At 62.9% G+C, this 21,558-nt stretch overlaps 1 protein-coding gene across 2 annotated transcripts; it reads right to left on the reverse strand.

Moving 5' to 3' along the window:
• Positions 1-324: 324 nt before the first annotated feature.
• Positions 325-20,923, reverse strand: PEAR1 (platelet endothelial aggregation receptor 1). Of its 2 annotated transcripts, XM_051858526.3 has the most exons (24): positions 20,782-20,923; positions 14,311-14,405; positions 12,720-12,892; positions 10,860-10,964; positions 9,454-9,554; positions 9,120-9,212; positions 8,690-8,933; positions 7,947-8,067; positions 7,597-7,733; positions 7,292-7,504; positions 6,812-6,986; positions 6,599-6,719; positions 5,733-5,896; positions 5,533-5,635; positions 5,256-5,402; positions 4,929-5,054; positions 3,540-3,668; positions 3,292-3,420; positions 2,922-3,134; positions 2,634-2,722; positions 2,391-2,526; positions 2,148-2,216; positions 1,827-2,075; positions 325-1,392 (listed from the first exon to the last, which is right to left on the reverse strand). In XM_051858526.3, exons 3-24 carry the CDS (start codon positions 12,818-12,820, stop codon positions 1,241-1,243), a joined length of 3,117 nt encoding a protein of 1,038 aa, XP_051714486.2. In that variant the 5' UTR covers positions 12,821-12,892; positions 14,311-14,405; positions 20,782-20,923; the 3' UTR covers positions 325-1,240. The 2 variants fall into 2 exon arrangements, with proteins under 2 accessions (XP_051714486.2, XP_089155910.1); XM_089299784.1 differs by lacking the exons at positions 7,947-8,067; positions 8,690-8,933; positions 9,120-9,212; ... (3 more) ...; positions 14,311-14,405; positions 20,782-20,923 and having other exon boundaries at positions 5,733-5,829; positions 7,597-7,628.
• Positions 20,924-21,558: the final 635 nt, after the last annotated feature.

Consider the following 21,558-nt stretch of genomic DNA (forward strand, 5'->3'; position numbering starts at 1 on the left):
GAGTCCCACCCCGTTGGTTTCTGTCCCCCGCCCCATCCTTCTGCCTCCTGGGAGTCTGGGGGGCCTGAATCCATGGCTGGGTTCATGAGGGCTCTGGCTTTTTGCAAATCTGGGATTCGAAGTCGGCATCTGAAGCCCAGTCTAGACCGCATAGGCTGTGCCGTGCTCTCTGCTGCCAGCCTTCCCGCCTCCAACCTCGAACCCTGCTGGATCCCACCCCTGCCCTGGTGTCCTCCTGCCTCTGAGCCGTCTAAACACTCTGAGTACACGTGTGCCAGTCTTAGCACCCACCAGTGCTCCTGGGCAATTCATCAGCCACTCAGCCTTTTGGGGAACATTTATTGAGTGCCTACTGTGTGCCAAGGAGAACCAGTATGGAGTATAAACAGAGTCCTGCCTTCAGGACTCGTGGAGAAGACTAGGCAAACAGTCACATAAAAAAATACTGCAGAGGGAGGTGGCTGTTCCCCGAAAGGCAGGCAGCTGCCATGGGTGCCGTCACATAAGCGGCCTGCAGGGTGCGCTGTTGCCCTGGGAGGAGGAGGCGCAGGCGGTAACAGGTGAGTGGGAGAGGGGGGCGCACTGCAGACGTCCAAGTCCCTGGGGGAGGACCTGGAGGCCAGCGGGACTGGAGAGGAGTGACAGAAAACACACCTCAGGGTGAGGCTGGACAGACGGGCCAGGCCAGCAGGGCCTCGGAGACCTCCGAAAATGCTGGCCTTTGCCCAAGAGCCAAGGGGGCCCTCGGAGGGTTTCAGGCAGGGAGGAACCGAGCCACCTTGCAGCTGAGCCCTGTGGTGGAGAGGTGACGGAGAGGATGCAGGGACTCCAGCTGGCGGCCACCTCCCGACCCAAGGGGGAGTGTCCGAGGACAGGCCCTGTGCCCGGTGCCCCTCTGAAAGCACGCGTGCACACACGGCCCAGCATATGTGCACACACTTAAAAACCCACCTAAAATCAGTTACCCAGCAACACTCAAAACCCGCCAGTTTCTGTCCACAGGGCCCTGGGGGCCTTGGGGAGCCATGGGGTGAGGACAGGGGGACCAGCTCTCCTGCTGACCCGTGTCTCCCCTGCAGGGACGTGGGAGCCAGGCTCCCTCTCCCCGCGCACATTCTCCATTCAGCAAGTTCATGTTCACAGTCTGCGGCCCACTCCCTGCACCTGGCAGGGTGCATCAGGCCCCATCCCCAGCAGCAAGGGGCAGCTGTGCTGGCCTTGGCTGCACCCTCGTGGCTCCTCAACGGTCCTGGTGCCGAAATGGGGGCGACGGGGGGTGCCGGACTGGTGGCAGGTCGTAGTGGCCGGGGATGTGGCTGTTCTTGGGTGAGTCGTAGTGGCCGGGGGGCAGGCCTGGAGGCAGCGGGGGCTGGGAGCCCACGGAGTCTCGGTCTGGAGACAGAGGGGACAGGACAATGGAGAGGTGACTCTCCCCCTCCCCCACTCTCCTCCCCTCCTCAGACCCTTCTGTCCACAGAGGAGCGGATGGGGCCTGGATCCCACCAGCTGTCTGGGCAGCTCTGGGCAGGGCCTCCCGGCTCCTCCCTGTCTCGATCTCACAGGACACAGGATGCTGCCACCCGCCTTGTTCCCTGCCCTCCTGGGTACCAGTCGTGCCACTCAGCAGCAGCACCCACCATCGAGTGCTCAGCCCCGCGAGCAGGTACCCCAGTGGCTTCTGCAAACCTGGACAGGCTCTGAGGGGCAACGTGGCTCCCCGCCGTCATCGCTGCGGCTTGCTCAGGCCGCCACATCCCGCCTCCTCCTCCTCCCCTCTTGTCCCAGGCCCCTTCAGCCCGTGCCCCAGCGCGCAGTGCGGGGCTCACCGTGGAGCAGAGGGCTGGGCTGCTCGTAGGTGCTGCTGTCTCTCTCTGGCTGGCGGGGCCGCCGCCTCTGGCTGTCGCGCAGCTGAACAGGCTGCCTGGGGGGAGACCCCGAGGGAGGGCCTTTCATCTCCACATAGCTGCTCTCCCGGAGACCCCCTGGCAGGCTGGGCAGGTCCCGGATGGTGGCATATGGGTTCTCACTGCTCAGGGAAGCCACGCTGGCCCCCAGCCCCTCTTCAGAGAGGAGCCCTAAGGACACAAAGAAAAAGTCAGGCCTGGCGGACACCCTGGCTCCCCGGCCCGTCGCGCCCAGGCCAGCACCTTTATTATAGTGTGGGCCAGGGCCGTTACTGTTGCTGTAGCTGTAGCTCCGGTCCAGGCGGCTGCTCCCTGCAGAGGAAGGGGCGGCATGTCGCTCACGGCTGAGCCCCCAGGCCTCCCCCCAGGCTGCCGCCTCTCCTGGAGCTGCCCACGGCCCCCCCACACACACACACACTGCGAAGGAGCAGGATGCTGGGCTGCACACCCCCGCCCTCACTGGGGGCCAGGCCTGCAGGCACCTACCCCTGTCCAGAGACCCAGGAAGGGGCTCCCGGCGATGCTTCCAGTCGGCAGGCAGGGTGGCATGGTTCTCATGCCCGTGGGCCCCGCCTGGCCGCTCAGGGGCCTGGAGGCTGGCAAAGAGCTGACTGCCCGGAACCTGCCAGGGGCCGGTGCCGCGGGAAGAGGACACAAAGATGTGCTTTCCAGAGTGCAGGTGCACGCCCATCCCCCCACAGAGCATCCACCCCAACCCCCAGGACCAACCTTGTTAGGGGGCGGGGGGTTGGGCGAGCACTGTGACAGGGTGTGGTAGCTGGGGTTTGAGTAGTAGTGACTGTAGCTCGGAGGAACATCTGTAGGACAGGAACAAGGACAAGGTGAGTTCAGGCAGACCAGGGGGCCCCGAAACTTTTTATTCTGTCTCAGGAGCTCACTGACCTGGTCTCCCTGACCTCCCCCTCCCCCACCAGCTGCCATCTCCCCCTGGGGTCTGCACCTGTGCCCACACACTGGCCACCCATTTGTGCCCCGTGTGCACCCACACCGGCTCACCTGGCATGATGTACTCGGAGCCATCTAGTCGCCCACTGGTGTAGGCCACTGCCAGGTGCTGGTGCTCCTTGCCCTTCTGCCAGTGGCGGTAGCCAATGAACAGTGCTATCAGGATCACCACGAGGGAGCCCAGCACGGCAATGCCCACCACAGCGCCCAGCGAGTTATAGGCCACCGGAGAGGTGGGCATCACGGTGAAGGGCTCCTGGCTTCCTGTGTGAGGAGAGGTGGTCACTCGGGATGGCACCTTGGCTCTACTGGTGAGCCCAGGGTGCAGACATGGGAGACGGGCCCAGAAGGGAGACAGGCATGGCTGGAGGGGGCATGGTCCTAATTCCCTGGGGGACCACGGGAGGCACTACGCACTCACCTATCCTGCAGGGTGCACCGCTGTGCCCAGGGGGACACACACAGGCCCCGGTCTCTGGGTGGCACTTCTCTCCAGGGCCACATTGGCATGGCTGGGAGCAGTTGGCACCGAATATCCCCGGAGGGCAGCCTGGAGACAGAGGGCCAGGGAAGCAGGTAGCGATCAAAGGGGCTGGAAAACCATCGTCTCTGCTCTTTGGCACAGGGCTAAGTCAGGGACCAGGGCATGGCGCCCCCATATGTTGGTACCTTCTAAGCAGTGGGGTCCAGTCCAGCCTGGAGGGCACACACAGCTCCCATCCTGGGGGTGGCAGGTGCCACCATGGTGACACTGGCAGGGCTGGGCACAGTTGGCTCCCCAGTGTCCTGGAGGACATGCTAAGGAGACAAGGGCCTGTGTGGCCGGGCAGAGCCACCCCTCCTGGCCAAACCCTCAGCCCCAGCATCAGTAAAGTCTTCGGTGTAGCCTCTGTCTCCCCGAGCCGGGGAGGGCCCACCGCTGATTCACGCTTCCCCCCAGTCCGTCGCTCCCACTCTGCAGACCTGCGTGACCATCTGCCTCCTCAGCATCTGCACTTGGCCTTCTGACAGCCATTTCAAAAGCACACAGCCCGTGCCAGACAACCAAAGCCTTCCAAAGCACCCTGAACTCCTTAACGCTAGACTTTTTCTTTTCTTTCTTTCTTTTTTTTTACATAAAAGAGAACTAAACACCTGTTCTATTTGAGGTATTATTTTTGTGTGTCTGACATTAGCAAGTAATTTCTTTATATATATTTTTACTTGAGAGACAGAGAGAGTTCCCACCCACTGGTTCACTACCCAAATGTCCACAATGGCCTAGAGGCCTCGGGGGTTGAGGGGAGCAGACCAAAGCCAGGAGCAGGGAACAGAATCCAGGTCTCCCATGTCAGTGACAGGTACCCCAAGTACTAGAGGCAGCACCTGCTGCCTCCCAGGGGTGCACATTAACAGGAAGCTAGACTCCGGAGCCAGAGTTAGGACCGGAAGCCCTACGGGATGTGGGCGTACCCAGCAGTGTCTTCACCACTAGGCCGAGGGCCTGTCCCTAGCAAACCGCTCAGCAGGCGTCGTTAGCGGTGTCTGCGTCTATGGAAAAACCCTCCGCTGGGCTCTCTGCCCTCTTTGCCCTGGCTGTTGGGAAAACAGCTTCCGTCCTGGTAACAGCCTCTCCCCTTCTCTTTGGAAAATGTACTTAACTCAGGTTTGTTTGTTTGTTTTTTCAGACTAATCTTTGCCATGCTCATCTTCAGATATTTATGTGAGAAAGAAGCCATGTATACATAAATAAGAATAAATTGAAATATGCAAAAGAAAAAAAAAAACAACACATGCACACCGAGCTCGTGACCTCCCCCACGCCCATAAAGCGGTGGACGGTGGGTTCCTGGCCCGCCCTCTGCTGCTCTGCCAGCACCTGGCACACGACCCAGCATGCAGGTGACGCCACCCAAGGATGCACTGAGAGAAGGGGCTCCATCGAGCAGGACGGGGGTGGCGTGGGTCTGGAGACTTCCAAAGCCGAGGCAGGAAAACAGGCCTTCTGTCGCCAGCCCCTCCCCCCCACCCCCACCCCCCAGCAGGCTCACACGCTCAGACACACAAGCCACCACGTACGCTGGGAGCAGTCCGAGCCCGTCCAGCCAGCCAGGCAATAGCAGGTCCCGTCCGAGGGGTGGCAGGAGGAGTGGTTACTGCACTTGCAGGGCACACAGCGCTTGCCGTAGCGGCCTGGCTGACAGGCTGGTGGGGAGGGTACAAGGGATGAGTGGCAGAGGCCAGCCCTCAACCAGCCCTTGGCCCCCATGGTCTGCCCTCCCCCGCCCCAGCCTGAAGACTGGAGTCGGGAGGAGACCAGGAGGGATAGAGTGGGGGCTTCTGGCACGTGCCACGGCACTGCACCCCGTCCAGGCAGGTGGGGCCGGGGATGGGAGGGAGGCTCACGTTTCTGGCAGGAGGGGCCTCGGAAGCCAGGTGCACACACACAGTTGCCGTTCTCCGGGATGCAGGTGCCCCCATTCTTGCAGGTGCAGGGGTTGCTGCAGTTGGCTCCCCAGAAGCCCTCGGGGCAGGGCAGGTGGCAGCGAGTGCCTGCAGGAGAGGGCGGGAGAGTGAGCCTGGCCTGGGCCCTGTCCTTGGCCATGGCGGCCTTTACTGACACATTTCCTGTGGGATGCAGCCCCCAGCAAGGGCCTGGGGCCTGGACCCCCAGAATGCTCACCCATCCAGCCAGCCTGGCACAGGCAGTGTCCATGAACAGGGTCGCAGCCATCAGAATGGTCACAGTCACAGTGACTGGCACAAGCTTTGCCGAACTGCCCCTTCTTGGAGAGGGAGTGGAGGAGGGGAGGATCAGTGGGCCAGGGCTGCGGTACCCTCCCCCCCACCCCGGGCCAAGGCAAACAGCCTATAAGCACTCACCGGGCAGGGCAGCTGGCAGTGGGCTCCATGCCACCCAGGGGTGCAGGTGCAGGCTCCAGTTTGGGGGCTACAGACTCCCTCATGGGCACACTGGCATCTGGCATTGCAACCAAAGCCCCAGGTTCCAGGCGGGCAGGGCACAGAGCAGTTACCAGGCTGCCAACCTGGAGGAGGAGCCTTGTAGGTAGGCACGGGACCCAGTTCCCCTGCTGAGCAAGCTCGCACTGGGTGTTGGCTCTGCCCGGCTCTATGCTAGGAGCTGGGGTGCTGATGGCACCATCCAAGACAGGCATCTAAACTCTATTGGACGCTGAGCAGAAGGCCAGATACTCACGGCGACACCACCACCCATCCCGGGCCTTGGCTGCTTCTTCTGTGAACTGAACTGGGTTGGCAGCAAACCCGAATGGGAAAAGGGTCCTCCCATCAGGTAACTCAGTGAGCACAGTGTTTATGTGTAAGACAACAGGGAGTAGAGGGGACTGGAGACTTGAGGGAGGGCTGTTAACTACAGAGCCACAATGTTAGCTACAAAGCACAACTCTATCAGGATTCAGTCTCAAGGTTGCCTGTGTGGAGCCCCTGGCAGGGCTGGGAGGCCCTTCCTGGAGCTGCCATTGCCTGTTTCTGTAGGGCTGGCGGTGCAGCATGGCTACCACTGAGGCACATTCCGGCTGGGCCTTTAAGGACCAGTAGGATCTTTGTGGTTGGAGCGAAGCAAAATGGATATTCCAGGAAGGAAACAGCCTGGACAGCTTCCCACCTCCCAGCTGCTGCCCAGTAAGCTCCTCCCTCATCCTTCAGCCTCTCCCCTGCCCTTGGCCGACCCCCACCCGCGGCCCCGCCCGGAGCCCGAGGCCCACTACCTTCCTTGCAGGCACACGTGCCGTCGATGGGCGAGCAGGCGATGGCATTCTCGCATGAGCAGTGTGCCGAGCAGTTGACCCCGTAAGTGTCAGGGGGGCAGAGGCTAGCGCAGTGAGGGCCCTGGAGGCGGGAGGGCGCACCGGTGAGAAGGGGCGGGCTGGCCTCCCGCGTCGCCGCCCCAGCCCCATCCCCGGCAGCGGGGCGCTCCTCACCGTGTAGCCGGGTGCGCACCGGCAGAGGCCGCTGTCGGCCAGGCAGACGCCGCCGTGCAGGCAGAGACAGTGTTCCTGACAGCCAGGTCCGTACGTGTCCCGCGGGCAGCTCTCGTTGCAGTGCAGGCCCGCCCAGCCCGGCAGGCACGAGCACTCCCCGTTCATCGGGTGACAGCTGTGGGACGAGGCGCGGCGCTGAGCGGACTGAGCCGGGGCGCGCAGGCCGGCCTCCCTGGCCCCTCCGTGCCGGGTGAGCCGGGCAGTGCAGCAAGGAGCCTGCCAGGGAGCTCGGAGCCAGGTAAGTACAAGTACGGGAACCCAGACCCCTCCCCGTTCCCGAAGCTCCTCCCTTTCCCCCTTCTGTAACACCCGTGCCGCCCTAGGGTACTCCGGTGGCTTCTCCGCCCCGACGGCCACCACCACCACCAAGATTTCGGCCCCTGGCCTCCTGACCCCTTGGCGCCGGGTCCCGCGGCACACCTGACACTGTGCTCCGGGTGGCAGGTGCAGGACGACTGGCAGTTGATGCCGTAGAGGCCGTTGGGGCAGAGGCGCTCGTCGCAGCGGTCCCCGGTGAAGCCGTGCTCGCACAGACACCCGCCGTTGGCCGGGAAGCAGCGGGCTCCGGGCGCGCAGTCGCACGTCTCGGCGCAGTCCTGCCCGAAGCGGCCCACCGGGCATTCCTCGCGGCACCTGGGTGCGCTTGGTTGAGTGAGTCCGAGTGCATCCTCCCTCCTCCCGGCTGGGCCCCTGCCGCTCCCGCCGGCGCCACCACCACCACTCACCGGTCCCCGGTGTAACCCGGAGCACAGCGGCACTGCCCACTGAAGGGGTCACAGAGGCCGCCATTGTGGCAGTGACATTCCTGGGAGCAGTTGCGGCCATGGAAACCCTCTGGGCAGGGCAGGGAGCAGATGGCACCCTGCAGAAGGGAGAGGTGGACAGAGCCCCAGGGGTCCAGCCCCCAGCCCATGGCCACAGGACTGCTTGAGGCCCGGCCCCACCTAGCCCCCCAACCTCCCTCTCCAGGGTCCACTGCACCCATGCCTCGTCCCTCCTCCCCTCCCCAGAGCCCTGTCTTGCACTAGGGACCCCCAGGCTTCTCCCCGGCCTCCCACCCACTGCCCCTCCATACCATCCAGCCAGGTGGGCAGCTGCAGGTGCGCTCCTGAGCCTGGTAGATGCCCTCATTGTGGCAGGGAGAGGTCTTGGGGCATAAGTAGCCATCAGTGCCCCAGAGACAGGGCACATCACAGCTGCAGAATAGAGGGGCTGAGGTCAGTGTGTGAGCAAGCAGTTCCCGCCTCCCCCCAGCCTCCAAGGGCTGGCCACCTGCACATTGCTCTCCCTGGGATGACAGCCTGAGCTCAGGCCCCGGGCACCGACACCTGCCCTGTCTGCTGGCGACCGCACAAGGCAGACTGCCAAGGAGACCGCACAGGCCCTGCCAAGGCCTGGGAACGGCAGGGATGCTCCAGCACCAGCAGGCTGGGGAGAGCCGCGGGCCGTGTAGGTTTCTCAGGCAGCCCCGGCTCCACCTCCTCAGCCTTGCCCGGGCTGTCCCCTCTGGGAGCTGCCCCAGGAAGCGTGCACCGTCTTCCTCCTGCGACTCCCTCCCCAGCTCTCCCTGCACCCTCACCTGACAAGCGGCTTTCACACACACGCTCCCGTCACCTTGCAGCAAGCCCTCCAGCTCGACAAGCTCATAGAGGGTCGGTGCGATCCGCAAGGGAGTGTGGAGCTGGGATCAGGGCATTGCGTGCATGCCACGGCGGGGACACGGCCTGCATCCCTGCATAGCCCATGCCTGTAACCTCACGACCTCGGTGTGCTGTCCACACACACACACACACACACACACACACACCCATTACGCACCTGGGCCCAGTTCTCTCTGGGGGGCAAAAGCAGGCTCCGGTCTGGGGATCACAGGGCGCCCCGTGGCACTGGCAGCTTAACTGGCAGGCAGGGCCATAGCGGCCGGAGGGGCAGGACTGAAGGCAGTTCGGGGGCTGCAGGCCAGGGGGGCAAGAGCACGCTCCGCTCTTGGGGTCACAGGAGCTGCTGTTCCCGCAGCTGCAGGGTTTGTCACACTGCGGCCCCCACACTCCCGGGGCACACGCTGCGGGACAAGGAGGGTGGGAGACGGTCATCAGGGGTTTACTGAGCACGGTCTCTGTCCCACAGCCCCACAACCCCCTCCCCTCTGCCACACCGGGATGGGGGGCTCCCGTGGGTCACTGCCTTGGGGTCCTCAGCCCCTGTGCCCTGGCAAGGAGGTCGCTCCCTGGGGTCACCGGCCACTCACCACTGGAGCAGTCGTCGCCCCGCCAGCCTGGCACACACTGGCAGTGATCGGGGGCTACGCAGCGGCCATGGACACACTCCTGGGCACAGACCGCTGGGGCAGACACAGGTGTGAGTGAGGAGGCGCTTCTGCCGCAGCCCAGCCCCCACTCATCCCCCAGAGCAGAACTGATAATGGAGAGGGGGGTGCTGACCAGGATGGGGGGAGGGGAGGGGGAAAGGGGAGGGGGAGGGGGACCCAAAGGAGCCCGGTAGCCCCACCTGGTGGGGGCAAGGAGGACCCAGCAGGGGGCTGGCCTCTCCCACCCCAGGCCCTGGCCCCCTACAGGACTCACGGACACACGCCCCGTTGCTCTCGTAGTAGCCCCAGCAGCACTTGAGGCGCTGACGGTGGTTCGTCCTCACCGCCTGCCGGTACACGGTCCGGTAGACAACCCTGGACACACCCGGAAGGCGGCCCTTGGTCCTCCACGCCCAGGCCCGACTGCCCCTCCGCACACACTCCGCTGGGGGCCCAGATGACTTCCCGCCTGGCCCCCCAGCACCCCTCACGCACACACATACAATGCATCACACGTGCACGCCCACACACCCACATCCCCCCACATACAACATACCCCATACATACAAGCACGCACATAAAACATACCCCACGCGCACACACACATATGCATCACACTCACAACACACATGCACACTCACATACCCACACATCCCCCCACATACAATGCACACAACAAACCCCGCACACACACACATGCAACATACCTCACGTGCACACCCACACAAGACACACATGCACGCACATCCCCCCACACAACACACATAACATACCCCACACACAACACACACACAGCATACCCCACGTGCACAATGACATGCTCACACATACACATCACACACACATACAGTACACATGCACACCCCACGTGCATACATACACCCACTTGACACACACACACATCCCACACACATACACACACAACATACTCCACATGCACACCCACACTCACATCACACACAACACACATGTGCACAGACATATCCTACACACACAAACACATCCATGGGCACACCCACAAACACACATGCACATGCATCCCCACACATGCAACACGCACACACATGCAATATACCTCATACATCACACACATGCGTGCACATACATCCCTGACACATATACAACACACACAACATATTTCATGTGCACACCCACATAACATGTACACACATACAACACACCACACATGCATGCATCCCACATACAACACACATGTGCACAACCACATGCAGACACATACCCACGTGCAAGACACATACAACATGTGACACACCTGCACAGACATCCACTTACACATACAACACACACAACATACCCCATGTGCACACCCACACACATGACACATGTGCACGCACATCCCACACATACACAACGCAGATACAATACACCACACATCCTACATATATACATCACACACACACATACAACATGCCCCATGCAACATACAACACTGCGCACAGGCATCCTGAACACACACACAAGCCACGTGTCCACAGCCCCCCCACACACATCCCGGACACGCACCACACACAGCCACACCACACCCTGCAGGAGTGAGCACCCTGAGGCCAGACGTTTCAACTGGAAAGGTTCTCAGAGGAGGAGGGTGCAGAGGGCCAGGGCCAGGCTGAGGAAGCGGCTGGGGCTGCCCCGTGCCCAGGGAGGGGATGGGGCACTCACGTGGGCTGGGGGCAGGAGTGGGGGCCCTCTGAGGCCTTGTCGCAGGGCTCTGAGGGGAGCAGGCTGAAGGGACGACTGTAGGACTCCTTGATGGTAGTGGTGAAGCTGTGAAGACAGGAACAGGGTCAGGGACCAAGGGGGGGCCGAGCTGGTGGCGAGCACAGCAGGAGGCAGGGGCCTGGGGAACAGGCCGTGGGGGGTAATCACCACCCCACGAGACGGGCACGCTCCCCTACGCCTGGGGTGGAGCTCCCTCCCGGGATGGAGCTCCCTCCCACCCCCGCCACGCCTGAAGGGCTCCTCCCAGGACTGCGAGCTCCCTGGGACCCCTCCCATCAAGCCCCCTCTCCATTTTTCTCTCCTCCACCTCCCTGGTGACTAGAACTGACTCCCGGGCCCAACCATGGAGATGAAGCTCACAGCTGGTCTTTTTTTTTATTATTCTTTTATTTTATTTTATTTTATTTTATTTTATTTATTTGATAGATAGAGTTACAGACAGTGAGAGAGAGAGAGAGAGAGAGAGAGAGAGAGAGAGAGAGGTCTTCCTTCCATTGGTTCACCCCCCAAATGGCCGCTACGGCTGGAACTGCGCCAATCTGAAGCCAGGAGCCAGGTGCTTCCTCCCGGTCTCCCACACGGGTGCAAGTGAGCCATGGCACCGGCCCCCTCTTTGTTTAATTTTTTTTTTTTTTGACAGGCAGAGTGGACAGTGAGAGAGAGAGACAGAGAGAAAGGTCTTCCTTTACCGTTGGTTCACCCTCCAATGGCCGCTGTGGCCGGTGCACTGCGGCCGGCGCACCACGCTGATCCGAAGCCAGGAGCCAGGTTCTTCTGGTCTCCCATGTGGGTGCAGGGCCCAAGGACCTGGGCCATCCTCCACTGCACTCCCGGGCCACAGCAGAGAGCTGGCCTGGAAGAGGGGCAACCGGGACAGAATCCGGCGCCCCGACCGGGACTAGAACCCGGTGTGCCGACGCCGCAAGGCGGAGGATTAGCCTAGTGAGCCACGGCACCGGCCAATTCTTAAAAACATTTGAGAATCCAGTGCTGTGATGCTATGCCACAGGTAAAGTCACCACCTGCAACACCAGCTTCCCATAAGGGTATCAGTACAAGTCCCGGCTGCTCCACTTGCAATCCAGCTCTCTGCTATGGCCTGGGCAAGCAGTGGAAGATGGCCCAAGTGCTTGGGCCCCTATACCCATGTGGGAGGCCTAGAAGAAGCTCCTGGCTCCTGGCTTCAGCTTGGTCCAACCCCACCCATTGTGGCTATCTGGGGAGTAAACCAGTGGATGGAAGACCTCTCTCTCTCTCTCCCTCTCTGTCACTTTTTCAAATTAATAAATCTTTAAAAATACTTATTTATTTGAAAGGCAGAGAAATCTTCTATCCATCCACCAGTTTACTCTCCAAATGCCTGCAACAGCCAGGGTGGCAGGGACCCAAGCACTTGAGCCATCATCTGCTGCCTCCCAAGCAGATTAACAGGAAGCTGGACTAGAAGTGGAGGAGTCAGGCTTTGAACCAGGCACTTCCCTTGATATGCGGGCATCTTAACCCACGGCACCACGACACCTGCCCGAGTGAAGCATTTCTGGGAGATTCTGCCCTGGGGTTCGTTATCTAGTTCTGTCCCTGTACTCCACCTCCCTCCCTGCAGCCAGCCCCCCCTCCCCCCCGGCTTGCTCCACAATGAATGGCTCCTACCCTGCCCACGGGGAAAAGGACGGGGGTGGGGGGGAGACGAGGTCAGAGACAGAGTCAGGAAGGGAGGCAGAGAAGGAACCAGGGAGGGAGCCCCGGGAGGGACACCCTGGGGGGCTGGGGCTTGGTGTCCTCACCAAGGGGCCTCCTCACCTCTCCCAGAAGCTGCAGACATTGGGATCAGTGGGACTGAGAGTTGTGGCTGGCCCCAGGCCCAGGCCCAGGAGAAGGAGGCGAATCAGCGGTGGTGACATTCAGCACGCGGCCACAGGGCCAGGGGCAGAGCAGGTGAGGGACACCGTAGGCAGCAGCCTGGAGGACCACATCTGTGCAGATGGAGGCAGTGGGGGTGCAGAAGGGATAAGGCTGCTCCCAGGGCCCCAGCTCCCCTGGGATCTCAGTGCCCACACCTCTGCGTCTTTGTGTTCCGATACCTGCAGCGCTCATCTCTCAGCAGCGACCTCAAGGTCCACCCCCTCTTCTCTGCTCGGCTCCCTGCCCCAGCCATTCCTTCCGGGACCTCTGGCACCAGTGCCCCGTACGCCACTATTCTCTTGCCTGTTCCCTGGTCATGACCTCCAGGGGCCCAAACCCAGTGCCTTTTATCTCCACCCAGCCCCCAGCCCAAGGTGTGAAACCAGAACCAACGAGCAGAAGTTACGAGGGAAGCCGACTTGGGCTCCATTAAAGGGATTTTCAGGAATGGCATCAGCCACTACAGGTGGTGAGCTCCCCGTCGCTAGATATATGCAAGCAGAAGCCAAACCCACCCTGAGGAAATGCTGTCAAGAGTTTTGTTGCTCTGTGGGGATGCCACACTAAATGAGGCCACGAGGGAAGCTTGCAATTGCCACAGGAAACAGCTGGCAGAGGTGCAGGAGGTGCAGGTGGTGCAGGTGGTGCGGTTCCCCAGCGGTCAGAGGGGCAGTGAGCAGTTAGATCTAGTCAGTACACCACAAGGGAGCGGTGGGCAGGCAGGAAGAGCCAGGCGCTAACTGGCCGCTGCCCGGAGACCACCCCCCGGGAGATGGAAGGTAGCCTGCCGTGGCTGGGGGCCTCTGTTTACTGCTACGGATTTCCTCCAGGGACTTCCTCCTGCCAGGTGCCCAGGTGGCGTCCCTGGAACTCGGCCGTGGGAGGCTTCTCCCACGCCCAGGGCCGGTTGCTAGATATTTGCCGCCCACTTCCGGTGCTGTCACCTGAGCAGGTGCCCAACCTGGCGCGGATGTAAAGAGAAGCCCCCTCCTTCCTCTGCCCACCAGCTGTGTCTCCACAGCCCTGGCCTCACCCACCCGTGGGTGGGCAGGCCTGGCCCTGCAGGCCACTCCACAGCATTCCTGAAACCCGGCCTGGCTCCCGCTCTCTACTTCCCTGAGGCGCCGACATCTGCTTATAATTTCTCCAAGAAGAAAGGTCATGCGTGCTGGCCCCTTATCCCCATAAGGATCTCTGGAATGCCTGCTCCCGGCCCCACCCCGCCCCCCACCCCCGCACTCCCAGGGTCACCACAGCCCCCTCCGCTTCCCTGCAGGCCTGGGAGTGAGAGAGGGGCTCCCTAGCTTAACCTCATCTCACCCGCTGCGCCCCTACCCTTCCTCCAGCCCGAGCACAGCTGCCTCCCCCTCCCTGCAGCCTCAGACCTGCCGAGCTGCGGTGCCCCCAGGCCACCCAGGCCACCCTGCCCGAGTCACCCTCTCCAGGGCAAGCCTCCACCTCCCCCCCACCCCAGCCCCTGAGAACTCACCAGCAGGGCCCTGAGGGATTCAGGTGCACCAAGGGTTGGCAGGGGCCTGGGAGGCTGAGAGTGTCCCGGAGGTCCCCGCGCTCAGGACACAGAGCCTGCAAACAGGAAAGAGGGCCTGGCTGGGGATGCGGGGACGGCAGGGATTGTGACCCAGGACAGTGGCAGTGCCATCCTCCCACCACCCTGAACACAGCAGGCGGGAGGCCTTCTTTCTAGTGCCCACTCTGGGTGGGGGGCACTCAGTCCTGTCCCCAAGGAGCCAGGCCACAGTCAGGCGTGCCCTCCCTTGCCCCCATAGTCTCTCCCAGTGCAAGACATACACACACACACACACACACACACACACATCACCGTTCCCAGCTGGTTGCTTGTCCCAGCGTCCTCAGACAGTCCCCTCCCACCACTGCCCTGCTCTAGCCCCCTCATCTAGCCCAGTGCCCACCTGCAGAGCTCGCCCTGTCCCATCCCAGCTTTCTCCCCACCCTACCTCAAGTGTGCCTGCCAGCCAAGGCCACGGCCAGGCTCCCCTCTTCCTGCACCCCGACTTCTGGCCCCTGCCCGGGAGCCGTGTCCTCGGCTTGCAGCTCAGCCATGCAACTGGGGCCATGGCCCTTGTCGCTGCATGAGCCGCATCTCCTAAGCCACGCAGCGCGTGCCCAGGCTTCCCCCTGCCTGGCTCTATCCCATACCTGCCCCTGGCCGCGGGGAGGCTGACAAACCGATGGCTGGAGGGTCTTGAGGCTCAGGGAGGCCTCCTGACCCAGCCCTGACCAAGCCCTTCTTCCCTCTCACACCACTCCCTGCCCCTAGGCCCTGAGTGGGTGCCCAGGTCCCTGTCATCCCTGGCAAACACCTAAAGGAGGTATTCTCCTGGGGGGCTCTGGGAAGGACCTGAAGAAGGACTCGCGCCCCTCCCTCAAATCCCTGGCCCCTGCCAGCTGGGGGGCGGGGGGCTTCATTGTTTTCTGAGGTCCTCAGGGTGGGGCTGGAGTGCGGAGGAGGCGTCAGCTGACCAGGCTGGGGCTGGAAGCCAAGGCAGGGTCAGGCGAGACCAGTAGGTGGTCGGCAGGGAAGGGAGAGAGGGGATGGGGCCGGGGCAGGGGAGGGGGGGCCTTGAAGCCTGGCCCTTCTCATCTCCTGGTCTCAGAGGCTGGGCACCTGCGGCTATAGCCCGAGCTCCCCCAGCCCGCACCCACCCCAGCAGCGGCCCCTGTGATGACATGCCTCAAGGGGGTGTCAGATGACTCCTGGCTTCCCCACACTGACTGGGGGGCCCCTGAGCTCCCCACTGCAGCTTGCTCCTCCTCCTTTTCATACCAAGACCCCCTCATCCCACACTCAACCCCGTCTCTGGCTTGAGAGCCCCACACGCCTTCTCTCACAGCAGGAACAAGGGCACGCGGCCAGGCCCGCTCCCCACGCTGGGACAGGCAGGGTGCGGGGCCACTGACAAGCGTCATCTTGTCAAGTTGTCTCCGGCCCTCTGCGGTAGTGAGAGCCAAGCACCAAGCACCAAGCACCAAGCACCAAGCACCGAGCACCGTCCACACTGCCCAGGAGGGAGCAGGCGCAGCCGTCAGCAACCTGCCCGTGGCCACAGAGCCAGTCATATTGGATACGGGGGTCCAAATCCAGGCGGCTGGCAGGGGACTCCCAGCCCAGAGGGGAAGCCCGAGTACAGGCTCTGTGGTAGCCTAAGTTATGGCGCTGCAGAGTTGAGAGGGGGCTGGGCAGGGGCAGGGGAAGAACCGTCAGAGGCGTGGGAACCCAGATGCCTTTGCATCCTGACCGAGCCTGCTGCCTCTCTCCCCTCCACCTCCGAGGCGCAGATGGCCCCAGCATCCCTGCCCTGGGGCCCTCCCCGCCTACACAGCGCCCAACCCAGCTCTCCCTCCCTGCTCATATCCACACTCTGGCATGGGGCCCCAGGCGCCCCCCAGGAGGCCAGGAAGGAGTCCAGGGCCTCCAGGAGTAGGGGCAGAGTCCCCACTGGATATAAGAGGACCTGCCGCCATGGAACGTAGAGTACGAGTGGGGCTGATGAAAGTGAGACAGCAGGAGGGACTTCCCTCCAGCTCCTGTCCAGCTCCTCTGCAAGTCATGAGGGTGGCCCTCGAGCCCTGGGCCCCGACCCTGCCAGAGTTCAAGGCTCAGTGTGAATCCCAGTTGGGCTCCTCTGTCTCCAAAAGGGGGGTGGAGTTTGTACTTCCATCCTAGCACAGTTGTGGGGATTAAATGAATGAAGACAGATAATGTGTTCAGCACCACTAAGGTGCTTAGAGGTAATTGAGCCAAAAGCTTAATTAATCTTCGCTGTCTCCATGACAACCTCTCAGCCTCACCCCTCCTCCTCCTGCACCCACCCCGGCCCCTCCCACTCGCCTTGGCACTGCCGCGCCTTTTGGGTATTCATTCCAGGAAAAACTGTCTCTCTTTTCTCTGTAGAACCCCCAGGATGATCCGGGAATGGGAAAGGAGCAGCAAAATGCTGACAGAGAAAAGAGGAAGCGGGGGTGGGAAGGGGCCGTGCTCCCCTGAGAACCTGATCCCCCCGAAGGATGGGCTGCCGGCCAGGTGCATCTTCAAGCCAGCAGTGGTTGACGAGGCAGGAGGCCCGGATTCTGCTGCCCCAGCCCTCAGCCTCAGCACCAACCCGCTCCCACTGCCCCGCCTCTGTTCTCCACCTCCCCCCCCTCCCCACTTCCCATCTTGGAGTCCAAAAGCTCTAGTCGTGTCTCTGTCACTTACAAGCCGTGTGATCCGTTATGTCACGCGATCCACCTCCAGCTACAGCCTGCTCGTTCGATGTGCGTGATTCACACACAGAACCGCCCAAGCCCCACGCTCTCTTCCTTGTCCTTTCTGACTTTTGTTCTTCATCAGAAACTCTATCTGCCTTTTCCCCTCTTCCTCCAGCAGTTTCTTCTCTTTCCTGTTCTGTTTCAGAAACTGCTACGTACAGTTGTGTAGTGTGTTCACTGCACGCGGACCTCCACCGTCCAGGGGGATGTGGAAATTGGACTCCAGCCACGATCCACTTACCAAGCTGTGTATCTTAGCTTGGCGCTACCGCTAGCTTGCCCTGCAGCTCATCTTTCTTGTTCCCTGTCTGTGTGGCCATTTCTCTGTGCTCCTGGCCCTTTCCCAACCTATCTTTGCCCTGGAGACCAGATCCCTTAGCCCTGCCCACTCTGCAGTGAGATCCTGGTTTAAAGTCTCTTCCCAGGCATCCCCATAGGGGGCGCCACCAGCAGCTTGGGCCACATGCCACACAGTACGCACATGTGCACGTTCACACACACAAGCACAGAGCCCCTCCTACAGCCAGCCACGCCAGGCCCTCGGCACGCCAGGCATGTCTGCCGGATGGAGGAACAGGAAGCCTGCGTGTGTGCCAGAGGCTGGGCGGGAAGGGGACAGGGGTGAGGGGCCGGCCTGTGCTCTCTGTGGATCAGGAAACAGAAGCTGGAGGGTCCTCGCTCCGACCTGTTTACTCATCAGGAAGCAGGGATTCTGATTCACCCAGCGTCCACCGTGCACCTCCCCAAGGCTGACGCCACTGCCAGTCTCCTGCTCGCCACCAACCACCGTGGGCCATACAAGTGGTTGCAAGCCCCATTTCCCAGGTGAGGCAAGGCAAGGCAAGGCCTCAGGTAGCATGACTTGCTCAGGTACCACCGAGCCACCAGAGGCAGTAGAGGACAAAGCAGGGGGCAGGGGGAACCCCTGAGGTGAGTGGCCAGGAAACAGCTCCCCCTCTGGCCACCTTGTTCACCGCCACCCCTAGATTACCTTCAGGAGGAGCAGCTCTGCTCTGGCCATTTCCCGGCTCCACCACCCTCTGTGGCTCCCCGTACCATACAGGAAAGGGCACCCAGGGGCTGGCCCCGCCAGGAGTCCAGATTCGGGCCCGCCAAACTCCCTGCTCGCATCACACTGGACGGGCAGCTTGCTGCCCCACTTGCCTCTCACCACAGCGCCACCTCTGGCCAGGCCTCTTCCACACAGCCGGCTGGCTCAGTGGCTCCAGCCTCGACACAGGCACTCAGCAGTGGCCAGTGCCCCCCTCCACCCAAAGGAAGCCTGGCTGGTGCAGACTGGACACGGACCCACCTCCAAAGCCCGGCACCTCCCCAAGCCCCAGCCATTGTCCAGGCCAACCCAGGAGTTCCCGGCTCTGGACTGGGCAGGCTGGCGGACACCCCCATCTTGGGGCTGCTGGTTTCCCGCCAGGCCACAGCCCCTCCATCTCCCTCTCTCCCAGGTCCTGGTAGTCGGCCTGCATGTCTCCTCCCGGCTCCCATCCTAGGAGCTGTGTTTTCGTGAGGTCTGTCTGCTTCATGGGCCGGGGCTCCATGGGGGCAGGCACCCCTCTGTTTTCCTCTGGGGAGCCTGGGAGCCCCTGCAGCCTTCGTGAGCCGTGGCTGCACTGATCCACTCCGAAACCCTCCCTGGCTCCGCCAGGCCTCAACTGCACTTTGCGGGGGACGGGGGGAGGCAGGGATGCTCAGAGCCGGCGGCCCCTCCCCAGCTCACTCCCAGCCCCAGACCCTCCAGACACGGGACACGTCACGGAGGGTGAACTCCCCGGCTGGACAACGCCACGGCAGCTGCAGGGCTGGCCGCCAAACTCCTCTGGGATGCATGCAGGGAGATGCAAGGTGCCCTCAGCCGGGGCCGCCCAGTCTGGGGACAACACTTCCCCTCACTGCCCACTCCACACGCCCCCTCCTCACCTGAGCGGCTGCCCCTCACCCCACCCCCCAGCAGGAGCCCGAGTGAGCCTGGTGCTGCTTCTCAGGCCCTGCACCTTGCCACAGTGGGTGCCGTGAACACGTGGGCACCCTCGTGACAGCTGCGCGGGAGGCTGGCTCCTGGCTGGCCGTTCTCTCCGCAGTGCCACCAAGTCAGAGCATTGTGCCTCCCGTGGTCTGGGTGAACAAAGGGCCGGGGAAGGAGGATCCAGGATTTGTCTCAGGCCACAGAGCCGGCCTCTGGCAGGGCAGCGGCTGGGACCAGATCTGTCCAGCACCGCAGCCTGGCTGCCCCTCTGCTCTCTCCTCCTTGGTTTCTGACTCGCCCTCTCCCCCTCCCTCTCTCCCCCTCCCTCTCTCCCCCTCCCTCTCTCTCACCTGCCTTGCCTTCTCCCTCGAGGTCTCTACTCTGCCGTCCCACCTCCCCACCCCCGCCCCGGGTCATCTTGTTTCAATGTCTGTGTGCCCCTGCCAGTCTGTTTCTGTATCCATCTCTTTCTCTCCTCCCCTGCCTTCTCTCCCCCTTCCTGCTGGCTTCTCCCCGTGGGTCAGGGGCCAGGAGCCACGTGAGCCCCAGCAGCCCGGGGCACAGCAGAGGCCCTGCCTGGCTGCGGTAGGGGGAAGAGGAGGCAGAGGCGGCCCAGGACCCCTATCTCTCTCCAGGTTTCCCACTGGTGCATGGGACTGCCTGGGGAGTAAGCTTCCCCTTCTGGGAGAGCCTGATAGGGAATGCTGGTGGGGGGGAGGGGTGGGGGGCTGGAGAAAGATGCCAGTGTTTGGCACTGCCTCCCAGCGAAGAGAGGAAGCAGAGAGGCGGGCCTGGCCAGCTCAGCTCCCACCAGCAAGCAGGGAATATGACAGCAGACTGGAGAGGCCCTGGAGGTGGGAGAGGTGCAGCAGGCAGGGGCACTGTCCCCCAAGCCCTGCTCCCTATGCCCACACACAGGTCCCACACCCTTCACCCCAACCCCAGGCCCAGAACTGACTCCTGGCCCGATCCCGGCTGCAGCTCAAGGTCTGGCCGAGCCTGGGAACCTCGGCCCAGCACAAGTTGTTCCTGTCCCTGGGGACTGAGGCCACAGCCCAGCCCCGGGAGAGGCCACTCCTAAATGGCCCCAACAGGGGGGCAAGAATCCACTGGTAGAGGCAGGCTTCGGGGCAGGGAGCAAGGGAGGGCCCTGGGGGTGGAGGAAACCTGGGCTCCTGGGCCCCCCGGCCGGGGCCTGGCTGTTGGTGCTGCCTCTGGTCATTGCCCAGGGAGCTTTCTGAACTCTCAGATGCCAGAGACCTTGAGCCAACCTCCTGGCCCGCACCACCGTGCAGCACGCTGCATGAGGCAGGAGACAGGCTGCCGCCCCTCCTGGCCTCCCCGGGGCCTCTTGGGTACCCTGCTTTTAGAAATAGGATGCCACCAGGGCCCCACAGCAGAGAGCGGCAGAGGCCAGGTGGGTGCCCAGCAGCCTCCCGGCCAAAGTGGGTGCTCTTGGCACTGCCCTGCCCCCAAGCAAGGAGAGGACCCACTGTCCCCTCCTCTCAGCAGCCCTGAGAAGGGGCAGGCAGTCAGAGGCTACCCTAGGCTCCCAAAGTCGCTTCCAGGCCACCAGGTGTCACCAGGAGGGAACTCCTCCCCCAGGTCACCCCCTTGGGCCCCTCTCTTGACTACAGCCTGGGAGAGGACCTGCCCGACCCGCGGCGGGGCCGTGGAGGGGACACTCACCTGTCCGGGCCCCTTGAATCCGCAGGCTTGGGGTGGGGACCGCCGGCCTAGAGGGGCCGAGGACTACAGCGTGGGCCCCCGCACGGAGCCCCAGCCCGACTGCGAGAGCCGCAGCGCAGAGGCCGAAGGACGCGGATCGCAGGACGGGGAGGGGCGCGGAGGGGCGGGGGGGCAGGAAGGGGGTGGGAACTCGGGCCCTGGCCAAGGCAGGAAGTTTTGACAAGGAAACCGGGAGCGGGGGAGGGGAGATCCAGAGCTCCCGGGAGGGAAAACTGTGCTGGGGGTGGGACCCCAGAGTGCGGGCGCGGGGCGGGACGCGAGCAGAGCCGGTGAGGAGGGGAAGGGAAGGGCAGGGGCCCTGGCCGCGTTCCCCCGCGGCTGCCCGCGCCCTGTGCGGTCTGGGTCATTGAACCTCTGGGCCTCAGCTTTCCTATCCGTGAAGTGGGGCTGTGGGGAGGGTACACGTCGGACACCCTCTAGTGCGCTCGACACCGTGGTCTTATCAAGGACGCACCCTGGGGCCGACGGCCGCATCCTAGTCTGGGAGCGGCCTCCTGCTCGCTCCCGCCGGCCGGGTGTGACCCCGAGAAGCGGTGTCCGCCTCTGCCCGCCCCTGCGGGCTCCGCGCCGGGTGCCTCCGTCCGCGGCGGCTCGGGCGCCGAGCGAGTCCGGCGGGCGCCACCTCGCGGCCAGCGGCCACCCCCTCCCGCCCGCAGAGCGCCCCGGGCGCCTTTCCCTATCAGTTTGATAGCGGCCAGCTTTCGCTTTCGCCCCTTT

This window comes from Oryctolagus cuniculus, chromosome 7 (genome assembly GCF_051225735.1).
Source record: "Oryctolagus cuniculus isolate XC-2025 breed Fujian yellow rabbit chromosome 7, ASM5122573v1, whole genome shotgun sequence".
Classification (NCBI taxonomy): domain Eukaryota; kingdom Metazoa; phylum Chordata; class Mammalia; order Lagomorpha; family Leporidae; genus Oryctolagus; species Oryctolagus cuniculus.

What these genes read in the sequence shown, in the direction of transcription:
- PEAR1 (XM_051858526.3), bottom strand. Translation starts at nt 12,820, where the DNA reads ATGTCACCACCGCTGATTCGCCTCCTTCTCCTGGGCCTGGGCCTGGGG. An exon ending in GAGCAACGGGGCGTGTGTCC is followed by an intron (nt 9,213 to 9,453) that starts GTGAGTCCTGTA and finishes TGTCTGCCCCAG; the next exon opens with CGGTCTGTGCCCAGGAGTGT. An exon ending in ACTGCCAGCTGCCCTGCCCG is followed by an intron (nt 5,636 to 5,732) that starts GTGAGTGCTTAT and finishes TCCCTCTCCAAG; the next exon opens with AAGGGGCAGTTCGGCAAAGC.